The sequence below is a fragment of the Chaetura pelagica genome, unplaced genomic scaffold, assembly GCF_000747805.2.
Source record: "Chaetura pelagica isolate M959 unplaced genomic scaffold, ChaPel_1.0 scaffold356, whole genome shotgun sequence".
Classification (NCBI taxonomy): domain Eukaryota; kingdom Metazoa; phylum Chordata; class Aves; order Apodiformes; family Apodidae; genus Chaetura; species Chaetura pelagica.
In genome coordinates this window covers 7,915,739-7,939,856 of record NW_009953964.1, presented here as the reverse complement: position 1 = coordinate 7,939,856, position 24,118 = coordinate 7,915,739, and the positions used below count along the sequence as shown (strand labels likewise).

General features: G+C 36.8%; 1 protein-coding gene across 2 annotated transcripts; it reads right to left on the bottom strand.

Annotated features, from left to right (window-relative positions):
• Nucleotides 1–239: 239 nt before the first annotated feature.
• Nucleotides 240–24,118, bottom strand: CLINT1 (clathrin interactor 1). Of its 2 annotated transcripts, none has more exons than XM_010001998.1 (11): nt 24,020–24,118; nt 23,279–23,375; nt 21,674–21,782; nt 20,617–20,781; nt 16,524–16,698; nt 11,304–11,547; nt 10,695–10,776; nt 6,291–6,368; nt 3,383–3,678; nt 2,486–2,690; nt 240–1,991 (listed from the first exon to the last, which is right to left on the bottom strand). In XM_010001998.1, the coding sequence occupies exons 1-11, from the start codon at nt 24,109–24,111 to the stop codon at nt 1,639–1,641; spliced, it is 1,896 nt and encodes a 631-aa protein (XP_010000300.1). In that variant the 5' UTR covers nt 24,112–24,118; the 3' UTR covers nt 240–1,638. The 2 variants fall into 2 exon arrangements, with proteins under 2 accessions (XP_010000300.1, XP_010000301.1); XM_010001999.1 differs by having other exon boundaries at nt 2,486–2,657.

Here is a 24,118-nt window from a genome sequence, read left to right as displayed (position 1 = left end):
TTTCTGCCTAATTAGAAATGTTGTAGATGGAGCATTAGCAAGGCTGGAGCGGGTCAGGATATCTTGCCTGCTTCATTTTTAATTCCTAACAGTAGAGCTAGATAGGAAAGGCTTCAGATAAGAAGTCATTAAACAATTTTAAATTATTTATAAAAATTACTTTGCCCAAATTATAATTATTTTTTTTCCCAAATGCTCTCATAAACGTCAAATGGAATGAAAGGAAAAGCAGCCCAACATTGATTTTAACGAACATTTTAATGTTATGTATAACAGAACATTATGAATACAATGGAAACAAAGTTTTATCAATGTAATAATAAAAAAGAAATCCAACATAAGAAAAGGGAGGCAATAAATTTCATACCTATAGTATAGTGCTTATTCTTAACAATATTCTCAGATTGTGAATATAACAGTATCTTTGTATTCCAGATTCTAGAATCATGATTCATGTCAACTTAAATGCAGAATTACAGAAGGAAAAGCAAAAATTCCCAAAATCTTAATTCATTCTTTTGTTTTCAGTAAATCAGTAAAATCTTTGACTGCTACAGGTTTCCTTTATTAATATATATTTTTTTTTTTTACTCCTCTATTGGATTCCACAGTTGCTAATGCCATATTTACACAAAAGAATCACCAAATGTATAAAAGCTAAGATCCAATGCTGTTTGATTAGGTAGGGTTATTGATTTACAGAACTTAAGTGTAAATCACCTTGTTACTGTTTTGTGATGAAGCAAAAAAAAGAAGATTTTTGCCTTTTGACTGCTGCCAATGCCATGAACCAGAGGCTCCAAAGGGATGGTGGTGGTACATAGGATGCTGCTAACTGCCACTGGGAAAGAACTGCAAGAAAGTGCATTTTCTGCAAGGAAACCTTCCAGCAGTCTTGGATGAAGCTTCTCCCAGACCTGCACTGGGTATCAGTTACAACAACAGAACCATGTTATGACCCCAAAAATCTGCTGATCACCAAATTGCTGAGAGAGGTTTTTTTTACAATAAAAATTTGGGTAATATAGCAGTGTGGCTGGAATATTAGCAAAAGTATATATACATTCCAGGTCCCTTTGAATTAGCCATAATCACATATGTAAGCCATTTTTTGACAAAAATATATATTCTTATAAAAAACTGATCATAGTACTTGAGTGACTTCAATTGTGAAAGCAGTGGTACTAAAAGGAATGATCCAATTATGACAAAGTGATCAGGGAGAGGGGGGAAAGAAAGTCAAGCTTTTTAAGAAAAAAAGAAAAGTATAAAATTAGATTCAAACATTTTTACCCAACCCCCATTCCAGTCTTCCATCAAATCTCAAAGTTAAAATTTGTTCTTCTACATAGGAAAGGTTTTTTGATGGTCTCGGTACAAATTATTTTGCAAAATCATCTAACACATTCCTTAGAAGAACCTTCCACCTCTCCAGAATTTGAACAGTAGTTATTTCAACATTTAGAAAATAGCTTTTGGTTCTTTATGTAGACACTTGAACTGATAAAGAAAAAAAAAAAAAAGTATTGATCACTGTTTTCCATCTTCCCCAGCTATATCTGTGCAGCTAAAAATCCTTCATTCAGCCTGCCCATTTATTTTATCTTTATTTAATTTCATTTATTTATTTTACAATCTTTATTTGCTAAAATTGGCAAAATTTGCAAAGGCATCTTGCTTGGGTTGTACAGTCCCAGGAGTCAGAGTGGTCATAGGTAAGCCCATTCCTATTGTGCCCGTCAAGCCCATTCCTGTAGCTGGCACTCCTACGTTCATGTTCATTCCCATCATTCCCTGGTTCATCATAGGCATGGGTCCCATGGAGGTCATTCCCATCGTACCTGACATCACAGTGGGCATTCCCATCCCCACAGGAACAGGCCCTCCCATCAGTGGGCTTGTCTGGGGTCGAACAGGCATCATGTTAGGCTGAGGATTGAGGTTCACGGCTGCAAAGTTTTGAGTCATGACATTCAGAGGTTGTTGAGTATCTGCAAAAAAGAGAAAAGAATGCAAAAATCATGAACCAGAACCTGATGCTGAAGGTGCTTGTGTGTTTTAAGAACCATAAGTGGTAACTACTGCAAAGACATGATGGCCAAACTTGCAGCTATTTTGCTTGCTTTCCTGTTCTGTGTGAAGCTCCAAATACTTAGAAAAGTTAAAAATTTCATTTTATACCAATAAATTCTACTGTGCATATTGTAGAGAAGCTCTAGAGATCAGAGCTCTAGATCTGATCTAGATACAGCAGATACAGCATTGGTGCAAACTCTACAGTAGAAACATGCACAGATACCAGCCTCTAGCACATCTGTCTCCATTTAGAAAACACCACTTATGTCAGAATCATCTCAGCAGTTTAAGAACCAATCATGACTACACGTAGGAAAACAGTAATGGAGAGAACACTCCATCTCCAGGACAACCTACTGAACAGATACAGGGCTCAGTGCACATGCAAAATGGTGCAATCATCACTTACTTTGTTGCTGCATCATGGTGTTAAGTGATGGCTGCTGGGGTTTGGAAGGCTGCATCCCAGGTACTAAATTGTCCAAACTGATATTTACACTAGGATCTGACCAAGTTGAGGGTAGAGTTTTGTTTGCATTCTTCTGGACCATCTCTGTGCTTGCATTATACAGTGGATTGGGCTTGGGCATCATATTGTTTGCCATCTGCAGAGGCTGAAAAAGACAAGTTTGTTGAGATCCACTTGAAATTATTTACCAATAGACATCATGACTTAACAAGTGTTAATTTTTCTACAGAATACAATTAAAAGCCAGTAAGACTTTTAGCCATGAACTTCAACTCTTCCAAAGCAGTGTTGCCACATGCTGTTCTGCCATGGGTTAAAGGGTATTTTGTTGGGCTGGTATCACACTCCCATATCAATATGTGGAATGAGAGTGATCATCTGCAGTCAAGTTTTGAACTCTTGATTTTTTCCTCCTAATTGACCTATGAAAAATTCCAAAAAACACTCTCCACTGAAGCAGGCACATCTGTGTTTTGGACAATGGACCAGTACTCACTGCCATCTACCTGAGGCTGGAAACCTATAGCCATCCTCTACATATAATGTTATGAGTATCACCTTGTCTTCCCCAACAAGCAGCAACACTTCACAGAACAATTGAGATCACCTCAGAGCAGATAAGCTTATTAAAGGAGGGTTTTAAAGAAAATTTGACATGTTTTCCTTTTAAGAGGCTATGCAAAGATTTTTGGACAAAGCTTTCTTACAAAATGCTGATCACAACATCTGAGTGACTAAGTGTGGACTCCAGGAGTTAATTTTCAAAGTTGTGATTAAAGAGAAGGCAAAGGACTAATTGAGGAAGGTCATTAGCAAACCAAATAAATAGCAGCATACCTGTGACCTTGACATGGGTAAACTGATGCCCACAGCATTGGAGGTCATCATAGAGAAATTCATACTTTGTGAAGAGGTCATGGTTGTCTGAGAAGGGCCCATCAAATCAAAAAGATCAGTAGAATTTGAAGCAGCTGGAGGCTGGCCAGGAGCTGGCTGTGAGCTACTGAAGAGCTCTATGGCAGGCTGTGGGGCTGTGCTGCTGAAGAGGTCTCCAGATGAAGCACTGGGACAAGGAGAAGCTTGGTTGAAGGCACTCCAGTCACCAAAGTCTCCATTTCCACTTGTTGCTGTACCTGAAGAAAATGCAGCAATGTGGGAGGAAGGAAGACAGAAGAAAGACAGAAGACTTAGAGAAAGGCACTGAGCAAATGCCATATTCCATGAACTGAAACAAATGAGAGCTGATCTGTGTCCGTCCAGATTAACATCTGCAGGTAGAACCTCCATCTGGACATCATTCCCTCTCATGAATATTCCAGCAATTTTAACAAGGTAGCAAAGGAAATATGAAACACCCATCCACAGAAAGAAGGATGTTTGATAACAGCACCTGTGGATGTGAGACCAGTAGGCACACGTTTTCTTAGGTGAAATATGACTGAAAGATAACTTAGGAGTAGACTGGAGGCTTTAGTCAAAACAACACCTAATACTTTGATAATATTAATCAACTTTTTATTTCAGTGCTCTGGTATTTTCTGAGAGAACAGTTGTCAGTAATGAGCCACTTGATAAAGCACATTCCATTATGATAAACTAAAGACAACTACTTCAACATGTTTATGGACAATTAGGAGCCCTTTGTATAAAACAATGCTGAGTGGAATAAGAACCAGAACTTTGAAAGCAGCTTGACAGGGAAATCTTACTTGAGGTGATAAGTGCTCATGTAAAACTGAGTCTTCTAAATGTGATTCCTGAACTAAATGCCTTGGCTTGAAGCAGAAGTTCAATCTTGGACCTAACAACTCTCTTGGCAGAAACTTTGCTGAACTCTTAGTTCATCACTTAAACTGCATTTCATTTCAATATACCAGGGGTTTTGTAGACAAGCATATAAATTGAAACAACAACTTAGACCATGCTCTGTATCTTGCTGTGAAGAGCCTAACAGTATCAAGTATTTGTAGACAACTGCAAGGGTACCTTATTTCAGGAGCACAGATGTCCAGAAACACAAACTAGTGAACTGAGAATATGCTATAAACTTTGAGTCAGATGGGATATGTTATCTACCCTAAAACCACATGTTTTTGTATTATCAAGAAAAGGGTTACTTCACAGGAGTGATAGGGGAAGAAAAGCTTAAAGCAAACATCTACAGGAGGTGCTAAAAATAAAGCAACACCGCTTAAACAGCTCTCATTGTTACATGGTGAATCTTGTTCCAAGTTTGGGCCGTTGTGCAGGTCAGCTTTTTGATTATGTCACTGACACACTTGAGGTACTTCAGCAGGGTCATGAGCAGTGTCATTGCCATGTGAAATGAACTTTGGGTTCTAACCAACAGTTACATTCTCCCTTGAATTTCTTCAGATGAGCAAATACTCAAACACATAACGCTGGGGTAGGTGAATCTATTGCCAGTTTCCACTCCCTAACCATCCATAGCAATTTTCTATGACTTTTTGCTCCCCAGTCAAAAGGTGACTGCAGTACCTTTTGTATCCAACCTACCACTCTGTAAAAAGTACCAACTTTTACACTCCATGTAAATATTTATCAACATACACCTCCAGCTTTTAGTCATTTTCACCTTTACTAATACAGTAGAATTTAAAGAACAGTAGGAGAGTAAACGTTCACAAAATCCATGCACTGCCAACAACCTCAGTGCATGAACAGATATTCATTAGCTCAGGGCCTTATGAGAACATTTGCTTTGATCTCCCTCACAAAGAGGCTATATTAGAATGTTTCAATTAGTATTACATATTAAAAATTAAAACCTACTTTAAATATTCCTGATAGATAAGTAAATGCTGAGTGTGCTGCTTCTATGTTCAGACCTGTACACTGAGCACCAATAATGGAAGTGGGGGTAAAAGGGATAAGGTTTTGCCCCTTCAGTAGAACTTCAAAGATTATTAATCAAGAAGGAAAGGATTTCTAGAGGAGCTTATGCTGTTCAGGAATGATTAATCATTTCACAGGACCCCCTGTCCCTTGCATAATGGTGATTGGAATAGATTAATCATGTTAATGCAGATAAAGGATTGTATCAATTTAGACTGTATTAACACAAATTATTTGCATAGTAGGCAGCTTTGTGTTTGCAAAACAACTTGGTTTTGACTGAGAAAGCCTATAAAAAATTAGAGCAGCTCTTTCCTGCCAACCAAATAAAAGGTATATTAACTAATCTATGCCCAGCATGGTTTTCCTAACTGCAGAATAAAGGAAGAGATAATAAACATGCTGACTAAAAGCTGGCTCACAAGTAGTTTTGCTGATCAACCTCTTTGCCGTTCTTTTCTCATTCTTGACTTAATCCTACATCCTTGCTGAGAACCCCCAGCCACAAGCACCACTACTGCCCAAACTAACTGCATGGAAGCCAGCCAGCCAGCTCCTTCCACTCCAGCAATGTCCTATCCGGGTAGCTCTGTAGGCTCCCAAAAACACTCCACCAGAAGAAAGTGTTTTTCAGATGGTGGCCCTGTGTACATACTAGCTTGTATGTTGATAACTCCTACTAACATTTTTCTGAAATAAAGTTCTGAAAAGTTTCAGGTCTGGTGAGACATGTGCTATGCCAGAGAGCAGCTATCTTCTTCCTTATTCAAGATACCACAGTTAAATAAACATTCCCCTGGAAAGGGAAATGACTCTCAAAAACCCCATGTGACATCTCTTCCCCTCCTTCTGCCCTTAAACAGCATTTCAATCTGTAAATTAATCCTACCTTGCGATGACGGGAAACTTGCTGAAGCAGCAGCTGAACTAAAATCAGCAAATCCTCCAAATGGGTCAGTTGATCCACCTAGAAACAGAAGGAACTGCTGTTACAGGATTGTGCAAAGATCCACTGCAACAACTGCGTGTGGGATTTATGAAGAAAACCTGTTCTGTATGTGGGAAGATGGATTTATGGATTCTACTCCCTAACTTGGCACTGGTTTTCTTGTCCATCACCATACTCTATTTATACAAGCCTGAGAAACAATAAACTGGATTACTTCCAACTGTCTTGCAGAGCCTGCAATTTTGTTTTCCTAGGGAAGAACTAAAAGATGCAAGTGTTTACCATCTCTAAAAATAAATTTAGAGAGATTAAAAAGGCTAAGAAGGCTTTAACAACTGAAAGATGCTACTAGTTTGGCCGTTAGTAAAATTAAAGCGTAACTTCTTAAGCAATAAAGTATAATATATAAAAGGCAAACTTTCTTCTTGCAAAAAGTTAATGTATTATGCTTACCATGAAAAATTACATGTCGCCTTATATTTAGTTTTTGTGTTACTTAAAGCATGAATGATTCTGCAATGTTCGTGAATTGGGATTTCAAGGACAGAGCTTGCATTTCTGTTCATTTTTTTATAAGTTTGCTTCCTTTCTAGAGCAGGAACATTAAGTTTTCCAACCAGAAGTTTGTATACAGCACATAAATTATTAACTTCTGAATAGAGCACAGTAATAATTTTTCACTAAAAAAATACAGCCAAGATATAAAAAGAGAAGAACGATTTAAGAACCATACTGGAAGGCTGTTTTTAAAAAAAATAAACAAATAAAACCAAAACTATTTTAAAAAATCATCAATTTATCCTAGCTATTGCTTTAAAGTAGGTATTTCACTGACCTGAGAAGGCTAAGAATTGACCTTATTTGTTTGTCCTCAAAGGGATCACCTCCAAGCAGTCCCACCCTTAGAAGAATCTGCAGCAGTTCAATTATTTTGCTTTTAGTGTTATGTGTACATTATATAGGTTACATCACAGCTGCTTAGCCTGCAGTGCTTAGAAACTAGCCAGGTGGGACTGGAACATCTGTGCTGCACTCAAACACCACCAGGGACAGCTTCCAACATCTGGTGCCATTTCTGAATTGTCTTATCGCTGCAAGACATTCTGCCCCATCTGCTACTCTCAACTGGGTTAATTAAACTAGAACCATCTCCTTTTTAATAAATGGCTAGCAGTAATAAAAGGAACCATTCACTTTCTAATACATGTGTACTTGTATTTCTTTTTAATGTTATTTTATTGTAGACATTGCCAGGAAGGCAACTGTTCTTCCAAGGGGAAATGTCTTTTCTTGCCGCGTGTGTAGCGTATGATATAGAATACGAGAAGGGAATGCAGGGAGGGTCTCTCTGAATTTTCCACCTTTTCAGGAGGGAGAAGATTTGACTAAAGTCATGATATTTCTTCAACACAAATTCTGAAGTGATCCAAAAAGCATTTTACATGTGTTTATATAGAAGTTTCATACTGACTGCAACCTGAGAATGAAAAAAGTTAAGATGAGCCAGTGAAATATCAAGCTAAAAAACTGTTCTGATCATGTTTACTCTGCCTACTGCAATGAACATTTTCAAATATTTTTTTCATCACACTTATCCTTACAGAGTTCAGAACAGGTTAATGGTTTGAGGGTTTATATCAGACTGAACAACACAGATGACACTCTCAACCACATCCTCAAAAAAAAAATAAAAAAAAAAAAAAAATCAATGTTCTCATGCTACGCCTGTTATCCCTGGGCTGTTAGACAGAGTCTCCAGGGATTAATTTAGTTTTAAGAAGAGAAGTAGGTTCAAACCCAAAATAACCCCTTAACATTTTCAGTCAAGATCTCCTCCACCTCTATTGCCTGTTTTCAAATGAAACTGAGTTCCAGAGAGGTGGCAGAGCTTAACCTGAATACAGAACCTCTTTAAAGAAAGGAACCAGCAGCAAGATTAAAGAACTTCATCTCCAGTAACACCAAAAAATTACTTCCAGCAGGTCTAACCACAGATTCTACATCTTCTCAAACAGATGGATCCTTTATGACAACCAACTATGCCCCTCATACACAAACTGTGTTGCTTTAGCAATGTGTAACCCCCTGCGCCTCACCAACGTCCTTCCACGTCTTTGCACCTGAAAATACACAGGGAAGCAAATTCTGAGTTCCCTGAATTCACATGACTTCCCTGCCAGTTCCTTCACAGGACAGATCAAAGACTGCATCTGACCTTTTCCCTGTGTCTTGTCTGACACTGGGAATGTTCCCACACCCTGTGCTGCAAGGAACAGTGGTCATAACAAGTGACCTGCACGTGAAGGACAGTGCTAATCTTCTCAACATGAGCCATCCTCAAAGATTCCCATGTGAGATCTGTCACTACAAATGAACCTTTTCCATCTGCCTTCCCAGGTCAGCAAAGGGGTTATTTAGCAGGACCAGCTGGTAATATCCCTCCTTTCTCAATACCATTTCTAAATGCTGCTTTGGAAAAAGAAGAAAAAAGGTAGAAAGAACAAAGGCTTAACACAGCAAAGAACCCAATACACTGCAATATGAAAACTGACACAGTTCTGTTTGAAAACACAGGAAGGCTCTATCTGAAGTGGAAACAACTATTCTCAATGTGATTTTACTTTAAAATGTAAATATAGTAACATACACTAACGTATATAAATAAAACCAAAACAGGCTCTAATCTCTTTTCCCATAAGAATTGGATAAAAGTTTCAGTATTGATTTGGGGTAGTTGTTCTGATCCAGGATCTTGAAATTCCGTGGAACTGTGTTCAACTCCAGTGTACAACCAACACTATCTCTATTTCTATTAATAAAATAGAAAATAATGCGTAATAAGTTGTTCCTTAAATTTGGGGGCATTTGTGCATTAAGAAACAGATGTATGAAATTTAATTTTATTTCTTAACCATTCAGAATTTACACATTTCAGAACAGACAAAAATCTATCTACTTTCCCAAAACCACAAATGAACAAAGTTAAACCAGAAATAAAGAAAATACCAAGATAGATCTCTTATCCTAAATAGCCATGACAATTCCTCTCTCCTCCAACAGAGTTTAGATCTAGTTTATATTTTATTAAATACTTAACAGATGTAGCATTTTGGTAGCCTAGCAATGAAAGAAGCTGCAACACACAGAGTGCCCATGATACTGGCTTTGCTCATACATTATAATAAAAACCCTAGTGTGACATGTCAGAGGGGTTCCTGCTACAATACATAACTGGCATAACTCCAGGTACAAGCGAGTAAGAGTGGACTTCACCTATGCATGAATGCAGCCACCTTGCCACACATTTGGCCTCCAACCCCTCTGAACTGCCCTTGTTTGGTACCATCTCCTGTGATTTTTACATTATCTTTAAAACAAAGACTGGAGCTGAGTATCTGTCATCCCCAAGATACACACACACATTTCTACAAACAAAGTGAATGTGATCCCATATATAATAAGAGAATGTATTTGCTTATTTGTAATGGAGAGAATTGACTTGAAAAGTTTCTATCTATAAAAGGGCTCATGCTCATGTTTTATTTGCTATTCAAAGTGATCTTGAAAAAAAGATACTCTACCCACAGTTAACTTTCTCCCAACTGTGCCACTAGACCACCAGTGCACAGAACTCCTTTTTTTATTCCATGCTACCCACAATCAAAAGTGTCAGTATTATGAACCTGTAAGTACAATAACAAGTCATTACAGTTTCAGGTTTTGGAAAGCAAACCACCAAAATCCTGAACTATCAATCCTGCATGCAACGCTTTGAAATTTAACCCACTGCTAGAGAGAAGCTGCATTTTGAGAGCATAAATTCAGTCCACATGGAGGTTCATGAATTCACGATTCAGCTGCATATTTAGAGAGTGAAGGGCTGTGTTTTACAATGAATAATTTAATTTTAAGGTAGCTGTTTCTTTTTGGTATAAGGGTTGAATCAAGCAAGTGCTAAGACAAAATAAGATAAAGAAACTAGTTTGCCATATGCATTAGATGAAAGCTTATATGAAGATGATCCATTTCCAGCTGCCTAACTTTTGAGTTGCACTACAAGAAATGCTTGAATGGAAATGGATTGCACTTGCTTTTAGAGTTAATTATAAATAACTGTATTACAAACACGGTTTCTGACAGACTGATCTGGTAGTTAATCTTTAAGCTGCTAACAGTTATTAGTCTCATGCAATAGCACATACAGCACCTTGCTACAAAAGCTTCTAGACAGCTCTAAGTTTTTTGAGTATTCATTTCTCAATTTGTCTACTACACTACCTATAAAACAACAAACCTTCTCCTCAGGAATGGTTCAAAATATACATTAATAAAACCACAAGGTACCTGTTGAGGCTGGTTGGCTGGCTCCATCAAACAACAGATCAACCAGGTCATTAGATGACTTGCTGCCAGAGGGTACAGAAGCCTGAAGAATAAATCACACAACAGATCTTATCTTGTGATGTCATCATTCATGTTAAAAGACAACAACATTTTCTGGGCCTTTTGAGTACTTTGTATTGGAGACAGTAGATTTGTCTTTGAAGCAAATGATCACTGGCACCTGGCTAAATTTCAAATCAAATAATGACCAGCTAGTGGCTCAGTTGTTTGTTTTTCTCCCAGTAACTGAAGAACTTGATAACTAGTCAATAAGTATGTGGGTTCAGAGAATCCTTCACACTTAGGCCAAGATTTTATCTTTGCTTTCCTGAAGAGAGTAAAACATGGTGATGACTCCATTTAAAAAAATCTGCACCTTAAAGCAATCACAAAAAGGCGTTCTGTAATTAAAATGTTACATCACCTTTGAATACCCCAAATATTTTTTATAAAATAGTTCCTGTAATGGCTGCACCACAAAAAAAAATCCACCTGAAACCAGAACTTGTCTCAGAAGTTAGAAAAAAACCTGTTTCCAAAGTAATGTTGCACTGTGCTCTGCTGCCTCACCTTTGCAGTTGGCTGTGCAGCATGAGTTGCAGCATTCTGTTCTGGGCTTGTTTTATCCCCTGTATAATGTGCTGCTGCTCCCAAGTCAATAGTTTTTGAAGGATTTGCTGTGCGTTTGTGTCTGGTTGTGGTATATTCTGTAGCTTGTGTGATATGAATGTGTTTCGTTGTCACAGTCTCCTCTTCATCTTTAAATTCAGCTTTGGGAGATTTACCTCTTCTTGATTTTTCCTCATCACTGTCACTAGATGCAAAACAAAAGCAAACAGGATACCATTTATGATGGACTTCTCAGTTACTTCAGTGGACATTTGGCTTAAGTCACAAGAGTTTTACTGCTTCTTTCCACATTTGAGAAAGGAAATGTTTTACCCCTACATAATGCATCTACATAACACAGCATTGCACCTACTGTACAAAAGCAATGAAGAAAAGCAAAGTTATTTTGTTAAACATTTAACTGCAAGTCCATGGCAGAGGATAATAGGAAATTAGTGTTTTAATCCAGTACATTTGATTACCTTTTGACAGGAACTCCCCCACACCTTATGTAACAATTCAGCAACAAAACGTTAAGCTGCCAGGTCTGCTCAGAACTTAGACCAAGAGACAGAAAGCAGTGAACCAAACACAGGTACTATCTTTCAGATTTCAATAATTCCATTCTTATTTCAACACATTTCCCCTTCCAGAGAGACAGGCTTTTATATTCTTTAAAATGTTTGTGAAAAAAGCATGTTTACAGAACTATGCAAAGCAATGATACTATTCATTTTCTATCAGAGAACACACATTTATTCTTAAAATAAACAAAAGTGTCACCATTTTAGGCAAAAAACTTTTGTCACTACATAATATTTGTTAAATCTGTTACATTTCCTACTTCTGTATTTTAAGTCTTTCACAAACAAACCAATTGCTCACCCACCAACAGTCAGGTTGCCTGTTATCATCAAGATTAGATTTGTACCTAACAGTGAAAATTGCTGCAGAGAAAGCTTCAATATATTAAGTGTATTTTGAAATAATTCCCTTAATAACATGGTTGAAAGTGGAAGCTTTTTTTATTTTAATAATGCATCAGAAGACTAAAAATGCAAAATTTAAGAAAGGCTGTCCCTTTGTCAGTAGGAATATGACAGGAACTGGAATATACTCTGGAGGGCAGCCTTTGTTCTCTGTTAACAATAGTGGGCTTTTTGGAATACACTGCATGTGTCATTTCCTCTATGCATATGACCTACTCACCACTGGGGATGGCTCAATTCATTAACATCAGTGAATATCAATGCTCACTCTTTTTTTTCAATTTTTATTGTTTTTAAAATAAAAATATCCTAGCTGCTAGCCAACCCAGTGACTCCCGGCATTTGCTTGAGCCTCACAGTGATACGTGAGCTCAAATGGCACCATCTAACCTTGTCCTTCTACAGCACTTCAACCCTGACTTGGAACAGCAGAGAACTGTTTTGGGTCTCTGCAGCCAGTCTACCTACATGCACAAATCCATCAGAGGGGCCCACTAACCACATCTTCCTTTGTGACATCAGGATTTTAACATAGGCCCCTAGAGAAGGCTGATCCACACGTGTGCACATTATTATCACGGTACATACAGCACATCCACCTGAAAACCCTTGGAGGAGTGAGGAATGAAATTGCCATTTAGGGCCAGGTCAAAAGAATCTAAGACCAGGACAACCATAACTAAAAGCCTCTAAAAACCTGCTGACATGCATTTCTTGTCAACATTACAGAGTTTGTCCAGTCCATACAAGTATTCTCTGTGTTGAGGAAGTCATTGACAACCGTCAAAGTCTGATCAATGGAGCTATTGCTACTGAACTGGTAGAGATTCATCTCAGTAATGGAAGAGTTAAACAAAGTGAATCTTTGATGCTCTAAAGCGAAACAACTGTCTAAAAGCTTTTGAGAAAAGAGATAAAATATCTATGCCAGAAAGCAGGACAAATATTACAATACTCAATTTTCTATGACAACTTGTTCTGCTTCCAGACTGTCTCAGGAGGTCTGGTTTTTTATGTTTCTTTAATGGTCAATTAACAAAAAAAGAAGAAGAAACACCACGCATTAATGTTCCCTGTGTGTTTACTGTGTTCAGAAGAGTAAAACTGCAGTGATACATTGGAGAATTGAAGAATGAACTTAATAATAAAAATTATAACTAGTATTGCACCAAATAATTAAAAAAACCCCAACAAACTTCTGGAAAAGAAATACATGGTTGCAACTTCCAGAAACTGAAATATGGATACACATTCTTTTTCTTTGCCTTGAGGTTTTCATGGGGTTTTTTGAACAGCCTTGAGACATTAAAATAGTTTACTGATAGTTTGAGACTGACTGAATGATACCCTGCTACAAAAGTGGCTTCATCCTGGCTCAAACCAGGACACCTTTACATGGAAGCTGCCTTTAAACATGATTGTTGCATCCTTTTATAGGAATACTAAAAGTTTTGTTTCTTTTCCATTATTACCTGCATCAATCTTTCTGAATACTAAAGAAACAAGGATTGATGAAGTTTAAGAACTCCTATGAAAAAGATTTAATTTTTCAAAAGAACCTCTGTACATCTGCAGGTAATTTATGAAATAAAACTTCAGCACACAAGCTTAGACTCAAGGCAGCAACTGCTTTATTTGCCTAAGACCTAAGAAGGATTATGAAAGAAAACTGAAGGTTTTCCACCCTGTGGGGTATGGTTTCCGGTTTGCTCTACTTTCGAGGGATGTATTACTGGAAAAAGAATCTAATCCCCCCCCAGCAGTACTAGCATTTTTCTTCTAAACAACAACAACAAAAAAAGAAGACTAGGCTCCTCCAGAGCTAGCTGAGTGAGCTGCAGCTGCACTGAAATCTACTGTAAACCCAAGCCAACCACATCACAGGTTCTTAGTTACTTAAAGCATTTTTTTTTTCCTTCTAAGAAAACTACAAATTTTAAAAGTATCTGAAATCCAGAAGCTTGGCCAAGTTCTGGTGTTTATATTGGAGGTAAAGTTTTGCGTCAATCAAGTTCCATTAACCACTGTGAAGATGTGTAACTCATGTATTCTTTGTGCTTTAGGACCTTTATTGACTTTACAGTATGAAAGTAATAATGATTTATAAAGCCATTAAGATAGAAACAATAGAACACACAACAGCAGATTTGCCAGCTGAGCAAGTATCACCATTTAACCACTTTTCCAAGGGAAATGGCAAGTTAACTCAATGTCATTATATAGCAGCAGGCTACAAATAAGCTAGAACATTTTTGGAGGCTTCTTTGTTTTTAGAATAAAAATTCGCTGAAGTGTGAAAACACAGAAATGCATGGATTTCACCAAGCATTTACAAGAGCTTAAGTCACATGAAAATTGAAAGTCCATGTTTCTAGTCTGTTTCAATATTTAACTTCATGCAAAATACAGTATTCTGTTCATATAACATGAATAACAAGGTTTGTATTTACAGTATCTCTAAGTATAAACAGACAGACATTCTAAGACCTCGAGTTCAGTCTTCTCAGACCCTTTGATGCCTCCTGTGGAAAGAAATCCCTTCATTTCAACACTGATAAAATACATTCCAAAAGGAAACTTCAGGCTAGCAGCTGAAGCAATGTTAGAGAAGCCATGCTGCTGCAACCTGGCTTCCTTCTTACAGCAGGACAACCAGCAGCTACCAAATTGGTTTTGTTCATGTATGTCCCAAAAAATCCTCCTCTTTTTTCAAGTCCTGAGTTTATTTTTTAAAATTGTCAAGACATATACCACACCCCCCAAAATGGAAAAAAAAAATATATATATTAAAAAGGAGGGCCAGGGGTTACCAGACCAAACTGAAAATGAAAAATGCAGTCTTAGCCAGAGAAAAGGAGGGGTGTACCTTGGGGTAGAGATGTACAGTGGATAAGTCCTCAAAATAAGCTGCTTTTTATAAAGATTAGACTGCAGAGAAGTCTGTCTAAAACACTGGAACATGCAAGATGTTTTCTATCAGCACGAGACCAGGAACCATTCAGAAATAAAGTGAAGGAAATAAGATAAAAAATTGTTTACTGTACATCCTCCACATGAAATGTGGACAGAGAGCTTTAGAGATGATGTGTGGCAAGCTGCTTTTGAAAGGTAAGTACAGAAATGCACACAGCAATATACCATTGTTCAATCTGAAATTGTTTCCTTTTCTTCTGATCCCATCTCTTTGTAGTTTATTGATAGGAAGTTCTAAGAGGGAACCCTGATGTGTGCAAAGAATATCAGTTTTATGATTTATTAATGCCTTGGCCAAGAGGACTATACTGCCTTTTTCTCAGAAATGTTACCATTATAATTTTATTTTTTTCCCATGCAAAATTGCTTGAATTTCATAATACAGACACAAGTTTGCAAGTGCATGTTTGGCCTTTATTCACACATATGTAAGACTATGTGTGAATGTATCCAAATATATTCCTATAAAAAACAATTATCAAATCTCAGTGCAAATTCGAATTTTAAGTTGTTTCCCAAATGGGAATTATTTCAATATACTCAAGCACTTTCTCTGCAGCAATTTCACATTCTGTTAAGTATGAATTTGATCTCTAGATAATGAAATTCAATCCACCTGTTGAAGTGTAATGCATTTAAAGTTCTTTCTGTAGGCAAAGGAGAGTAGATTTTCTTCCTTACTGGAAAAAAATTAATGGCCAAATGTAAAATACAGTACGTTTCTTGAAAAGGTTCAAGTGAAATGGAAAAAGTCAATATTTTCTTTTTTAAATACTGTAATAAGTCACCTGCAGTCTGTTCTTCCTGAGATCAGCTCAGGGAAGAAGCACCATGTCAAAGAAGGTCTAAGGAATTTTACATCTTTGGCACTTCAGCATTCAGAGTAACTGTAGCATTAAATGGCAGCCTCCAGTATATCCTGGTGCATGGAAGGCCACTGAATTGTTGAGACAAGGAAAAGCTTAAGAAATTTCAGCCAAATTCTCTGCTTTGCTAGCAGCTATCCAAGCTAGTAATAAAGGCAGCAGTTAACTATTGATAGAGGTACATTATTTCACAAAATGAGCAGGAGCTGCTTAAGAAGTCCAGGAATGAACACAAACATGCTTCCATACAGACAAAAAGAATGGCCGAGTATTGGAACTAATAACCAGCAATGTCCAAGAGCTTCATAATAACAATTTCACAATATGAACTCATGATAAAATTACTCCAGTACCTGCACCTTTCTGGAGAGTCCTCTCTATCTTTCCTTCGGAACTTGCTGATGGTATCATCAATGGTGCTTCCAATTTTGTCACTCAGCTCACCTAACTTATCGCTGAATGGAAAAGCTGTTTTTTTATCCCATTCTTCATCCCATTTTGACTTGGGCTCAGGATCGTATCTTTCACCTGTGTAAGGCATTAAGATAAGACACATTAAAGATAACAGAAAAAAACCCAACATGCTTGTGGTCTTTTTGGAATCACTCCCAAGCCCCCCTGCCCTACATATGTAAACCTTAGAAGTTTCAAAGCAAACTGACAGCTCCCAGAGTGCTGAACCAACACTATTCCAGGAAGGCACAGCATGTCATGCCAATCATTAAGTGGCACGAATGAAGATTCAAAGACTTTTGTTTATAACAATGACACAATCTGAAGGCACTGCACAGCATATCAGGATACTGCAGGACTCTGCTTGAGAAGCGCAAGAAGCACAATCAACCCTGGCTGAATACACAGCTTATCAGAAACGGGATGTGCCAGTCCCATAACAGCTACTTAATGCATGATATTCCATTCTTGGCCAAGCTCTGTGCTCAAAGGTAAATCAGTGGGGTTTTATACACTGACATTCATGAACATATAAAAGTGAAGTACCAAAATATTGAAAGAGCCAAGTGTGTAATGTATGATAACTTTCCGTTCTCTCTCCTACATGATTGAAAAAATCTTTAAAGAGATGGAGAAAAGAACAGGCAGTAAAGCAATTCCCCTCTTCAGCAGCCTCTGAGTACCCTAAATGTCTTTACTAAATACTACTATCAGGAAATCAAAAGCATTTTTCTTCTAATCAAGTATTCAAGACCTCCATACTGGTATCTTGGCTTACAAACAGCTGACAGTTTTACCTGAAATAAGGATGTTTTCTGTACAATCTCATGAAGAATGTTTAAAAATCTTAAGTCCAGGTTTAATTACACACACCTAATCAACCTGAGTTTAATTTAAAAGAAAAAACCTCATTTTAACAAAGGCTTAACTAACAGAGGCATAGCTCACTTTGCTAACTTGTACATTGATCTTATTTCAAACCCAGGTATACAAAACAACCCAATATAGCTCACTTTCTAGACAACAATTTTAGACAAACATCTTAAAGTTTGGGCCATCTGTAACAAGGAATTTTTTTTACTAATGAAAAATGTGAAACACTAGTTAATTTTTTTTAATTAAGCCAAGTAAAACTGAGTAGCAGAGGGGAAGGATGATGAAAATTCATTACTTCAAGTTATATACACATTATATTGTAGTTCAAGTAAAATTCAAGATTTAATTGAGCCATTTTTAAGAAAAAGAAAATTATGGATCCTACAAGGTACAAGATTTGAGTTACATCTGCCTGTTAATGCCATATACCACCAGATATATTTTCTTACTGAAGGGGTAAGCACAAGGCTACAATACTTATTTAGACTCAAAGTGTAGACAAACTTTTTCAAAGTAGAAAACCTGTTACAATCAGCAAAATACTCAGTGAGATCTTTATCATTGGAAAAGGAGAAGCTGCTAAGAAATATACCACTGTTAAATTTTGCAGGAGAATAAAATGGCTTTATTTCAATTTTTGTCAGGCTCTCCAGCATTTTAATGTAGATTCCATTAGAAGGTTTCATTGTGTGATAGGAATTTAAAAATAAATTCTAAAAAACCCAATACAAGCATTTTATATTTAAATAACTAGAATCTCTTAAATTTGAAGACTGATTTGGGAAAAAGTTTGTTTTGTGCTGCTAGAATTTATTTTTTTTTTACATTACTCAAATGAAGGGATAATTAAAAGTCCTTTACTATAAAAAGTAATTGAAGACAAAAGAGACTGTTCTTTAAAATAAAAAACCTGAATGATAACTGAAGAGCATATGAAGAAAGACTTCTACCCAGCACATAGGATAGATCATGACTCAGTAGAGAACAAGTCAAAAGATAAGCTCAGTGAAAGAACAGAGGGACATGTACTGTAAGTAGCAATGCAGTGACTCATAAATATTTCCTAAAAAGAGAATCACCAGAATTCCAAGCAGGTAGCAAAAGCCTAAAAGAATATAATAAAACAAGACATATTCTGCCATGGAGACAGAGATTTTCATCTACTCCACAAATGAGGAAAAGGAGAACATAAGTAAGTAGCCTCTCAGAAACAGAAGAGAATAAACCTAAATTTAAGGCTCACAGTGAAGTAAAAATGCATACATAGCACCAGAGAGGGGCAGGCGAAGTTTAAGTCCTGTACTGTTACAACTTAGATGTTATATCCAAACCCTTCTTTCAGAGAAGTCACTGACCCTAGCAAACCAGAGCCTTGTGCTTGTGACTTGGGGACTCATCCCTCAATAAAGGCAGCCACGGATTTACTCAGGCCAAAGAACAAACAGATAAATATCTCAAGACTGACAGCTGGATCATGGACAACATGCAGGAATACATCAGACATAAAAGTCAGTTCAAGCTCAGATCCCTGTTACACATTATGGCAGGGACTGGGGAGCAAAGATGAAGCTGCACACTTGGACTTTTTAAGCAGAACCCAGCACTGGCTATGGGCCCTTAGCCCGGGCTGCCAGACAGAACTGTGTTCTCTCAAAGCAAAAACAAGCTGATGATATTATATTCTCCAACACCAGGATCTACCAAACACTATGGTGAAGATGCAAATAGTCTGACAAAACACAATGCTCACATGAACAACATCCGTTGCCTCAGCAAAGTGGGTGAATTTATTTTCAGAAGGGTAATGACCTACCTGTCCACAGCATTCTGATGCTTTTTTTTCCTTTGTGTTTTTTGTTTTGTGTGTATGTCTAAGCAAAGGACCTTAGTAATGAAGGTCCTGTTGCAAATACCAGACCCAGGCTGGATACAGGACTGGCACCTTGTGCAATGACAGCTGAGATTTGCAGTCACTGTATTCTTTAATATTTGGAGTTTTGATTATTTTTTTTTAATCTGATGGCAGGTCTTCTGGTTTTTTATGAGGAAGCAGATGACCAAGTGACCCTTCACATACGTTTTTTATAAAATATTTAATATGTATATTTAAAAAGTAATTTTTTAAAAACCAAAAAGTTTATAAATAACTTCCTGGTGTTACTTATGAGCTTTTCACTGGCAGCTGCAATTCCCTGGGGCTTAGGGATGAGCACTGTTACACCACATTTCCAGCCTGCAGACAGGTCTGCTGTGGTGTGCAACCAACTGCCAGCTGCAAGCTTAGTACGTCCACACAAAGATAAAGTGCATTTGTTTACACAAAATAAATTTGGTATTGCTTCTGGGAGTCCTCCTTCAAAAAGCACACGGAACCTATAGTACTAACCAAACAGTATTTTAAACACACACAAACAGAAAGCAACAACTGTATTGGTAAACTCTGAAATATAATCTCCATCTCTCACAGGCACTTTTGTAAAGTCAAACCTGACAGACTTCAGAATCCACAAAGATAATCCACAGATATGTAGTGTCCAAATAGTATTACTTGGGAACCCAAAAAAATCTAATGGCATATAATAGCTACATTGTTTCACCCAAAAGGTATTACTGCCCTGAAAGCCCTAGTCCAAATCAATTGATGGTTCTAAAGGAGGTTGACAGGAGTAGGTGAAGCAATTCTTGGGCTGTGGTGGAAAGTATCCCCACTTTTTTTTTTAACCTTTTTTTTTTTTTTTTTTAAATTGAAGACTAAACCTCTGACTTACAAAGGCATTTGTCTGTCTGCTTCTGCTGCAGCAGCATTTGTTTCACAACAACACTATCCACAGAAAAACAACACAGCTTAGTTTTGGCTAAATCAAAGCAGTAATATAATTTGCATAAGCTCCTAGTTAGTTATTATCTAAAAAAGACTAAAGATTTTTTAAGTAATTAATTTAAATTTGTATGTGGGGGAAAACATGCAAGATCTTTTATCATAGAAATACAGTTAAACAAATAGAAAGAAAGAGCATCTAAAGGAGCATCTTAGAAATTCCTAAAGTTATCTCTGTTATTTCTGCCAAGTTAGAAGTCAAGACTGTTAATCCTTGGCCAAGAAAGCCTAGTACTCACTGTATCTAAACCCTCCAACACTGTCCGAGGAAACCCCAATGTATTTGTCTTTGTTCTTCTTTGCTTTCTTCCTCTCTTCCCGAAGTCGATCATCATCTTGAGCAAATTCAACCATTTCTTTTACCTTCTGGCGTATATTTATACCTTGGTCTTTGCCATTTTCATCTGTACAGGTAATGCAGGATAGACACAATGGGTGGAAGAGGGGGGAAAAGGAAAAATAAATCAGAGGCAGCAATATTGGACATCAAACTAGTAAGGAAATTCTGATTATGAACTTAGCAGTCAGAGAAAGATCTGCTGGCTATTGAAGTCCACTGCTTTTGTTTAAAAGGGACCAAATATTTTGCTTCAACACAAATTTTAATTCTTAGATAAATTATAGTTTTCACTGAATGGCATATTTAGAAACACCTCACTGCTGCTGAAACACTGAAAGGATTAACAAAGACTGAGAAATTGTATTATCCTCTTGAACAATTGTAACCCTTCCAAATATAACCCCTTTTCCTCAGGCTTTTTAAGTACAGGTTTTGCAAGTTTAATTGCAAGAACTCAGTCTTACTGCAAAACTGAATTTCTGAGAAATTCCTTTCATTTGGGATGTACTACAAGCTAAACGTGCTCCTTTGCCAGCCTTTTTCACATTCAAAACACACACTGGCCTTGCTGCCTTTGCACTGTAAATATTATTTGGTAGGAGGAAAAAATCCCAGCTTCAAACAGATGTGTGTGTTTTGGAGCTCTAACCTTTTCTTCCCATATGATTAAAGCTATTCCTTTACGGACACCACAGGGGACCAGTCTCTGGTGCATATTTTAATATAAACCCGAACACTCATGTTGTGTTGGTTCTGTTGTTATTAGCCAGTCTTTTCTGCAAGTTCTTGTCTTCACTAATTAATACTCTAGGGTCCCACGTCTTGGATTCTGCACTCTTCACACAACTGGCAACAGTCACATTCTAATTAGAGTGGGGAAGCTTCTAAGCTGGTTCAGGTGACTGACAACTCCAACTACTGTTTTAATTTGCTTATAAGATTTTTCTATTGCTCACCTACAAAGTGGTAATTTTCCAGGGATCGCAAATCATAAATGTGTTCTCTGGCACTTGTAACAACACGCTCTGATCCATTCCTTATGAGGTAAGCTAGGAGCAGCAAAGACTATAAAAACACAAAGCACTTTATGATTGCATGAACAAAAGCTCTTATTTTTTTCTTTCAAAAACAAAACCTACCTCCCTCTCCAAATTAGTAAGTAATAAGACTTTCCTTCTTAAAATAAACACTTACTATATGGGTTCACATTGAAAAAAACCTCAGCATTTTCCCCACATGCACCTTTGGCTCTCTAGAATATCAAAACTGCATCTGTCAAATTCTAATTTGTCTTTACTAAATCACAAGTAGTTATGTTCATCAGTTACTGCTTATTTTAAAAGACAGCACTAGCCATTTAAGATTAAAAAGTTAAGCCTGCTAAGTGAAGCAGTTTCTTTTTGCCTCTTTTGTTCACAATTTTCCAACGGTTTTCACTGAAAAAGAACTACTGCAGAAATAGAAGTAGCCTTCTGCAGGATGCAGTGGATGTACAAAACTGCATTTCAGGACAATTTTAAGCAAGGGGCAAAAAAATGCATTAAAACAGTATTTAATCATAATTTTTTTATGTTGAGTCTTTTTAGCTAGAAAAAAATTAATGCACTTTATCCAAAGTAGCACCTTTATCAGCTAAAGCTATGTGTATTTCAACCTACCCAAACCTGATAAGCAATTCCAACCAGTCTATATAACATTAAGTAGTTATGTGTGATAGCATTAAATATTAATTTATATAGTACTTCAGGGAAAACAATTACTATGAATACAAAACATCAAGCACCTGTGAAAAGCACAAACCATGCCTTAGAACTAATTCTGTCTTGTTACAATCCTGGCATCAAGAAAGACAAAATATAAGATAGTCTAATACATCAGTTCTAAAAAATTAGGTTATATTTGCATAGTTCAGTGAACACTGAACATCACTTTAAATGCAGTACGATATAATCTTAAGCAAAAAGTTTCTGTAACATGCTAATTAATCAAAGACAAGAAAAATGCAAATTATTCAGCTCTTTTTCCAAAATGCAAGTAGGACATAAAAGCCTCATATGACAAGATCTGCAAGAAAATTTCATCCAGTCAAAGCTAAAGTGCAATTTTTAGAGAATTATGAATTGGTAGAAAACTAAGATCAGTTTCCATTTATTTCAGGTATTACTTGGTTCCTTCAAAAACATTTTCCTGACAGGAAAATAACTTATCTACTTCTCATGGAGCACCATAACAACTCCTTTGGGTAGATTCAAAATATGAATACTACTCCAACACTTGAATATCAGCAAAACATAACTGTTCTGCTACGTTTGTTAAGTAGCATCTTAGATACACTTCTAAAACCAGATAGGTTTTTCCATATACAGCATTTGAAAGACAGACTTAACTTCAGCAACAGAATTATAAACCATAGATTTAAGAAAGAAATTTTAAGTTGCTAGTCCAGTAAGTGATATAACAGCACCTAAATAAGACACTATAGCAGAAAACTGTAGTGGCAACAAGCATAAAGTCCTTTGTAGACCAAGTCTTGAACACTTCCAGTTCAGATACATACACACCTTATAAACTCTCCTCCAGTTCTTTTTATTGTCTTTCAGCATTCGTGTCCAAAGCATGTTCATAAGTTCTGGAAACTGTTCATACATAAACGTAGCCCTAAAGAATTAAACAAAAGGAGTCAAGAAATTTAATTCTGTGGTTTCCCACAGCAGCTTGTTGAGACTCAGAGCTGACAGTAGATGGCAGGCTTGATCTAAGCCCGTTCACATTAGATGCCATTACAAGGGAAAAACTATCCTTACTTCTTACCCATATAGAAGTAATTTACATACCAATACTACAAAAGAAAAACAGTAATTCTAAAAATCTGAGGCAGTAAAAGAACCTTCGCTAATTTATAAAGAAAATGTGTAACAAATACTGTAATAACCATACAACTAATTAAACGTGCAACTAATTTTAACAGAAAACATAGCTCAAGGAAAACTTTGACATGTTTTGCTCTATTTGGAAAAGTCACAAGGAAGCAGTTTGAAAAGAAACACTGCAAAAAAGTCAGATATATTAAAAGACTGATGAGGTTACATAAATAAAAAAAGAATTTAAAAAATAATTTCATTTTGTGTTTGACAGTTTTCAATATATTATAAGATTATGCATCAAAAAAATAAGACTTGATTTACAGCAACTTCTCAGCGTCATCAGTCAGCATACCAAAGAGTTGATTTAGCAGCAAGCTTCACATTCCTGTATAAAATGCACCTTTCCTTTCTTCATCACTGAGCCAAATTATCACTTACTTGGCAATCTCTCCCATGAGTTGCCCTGAAGGTCCCCACGGATCATCATTGGTTGCTTCTCGAACCTTAGATTCAATTTCTGAATAATTCATAACCACA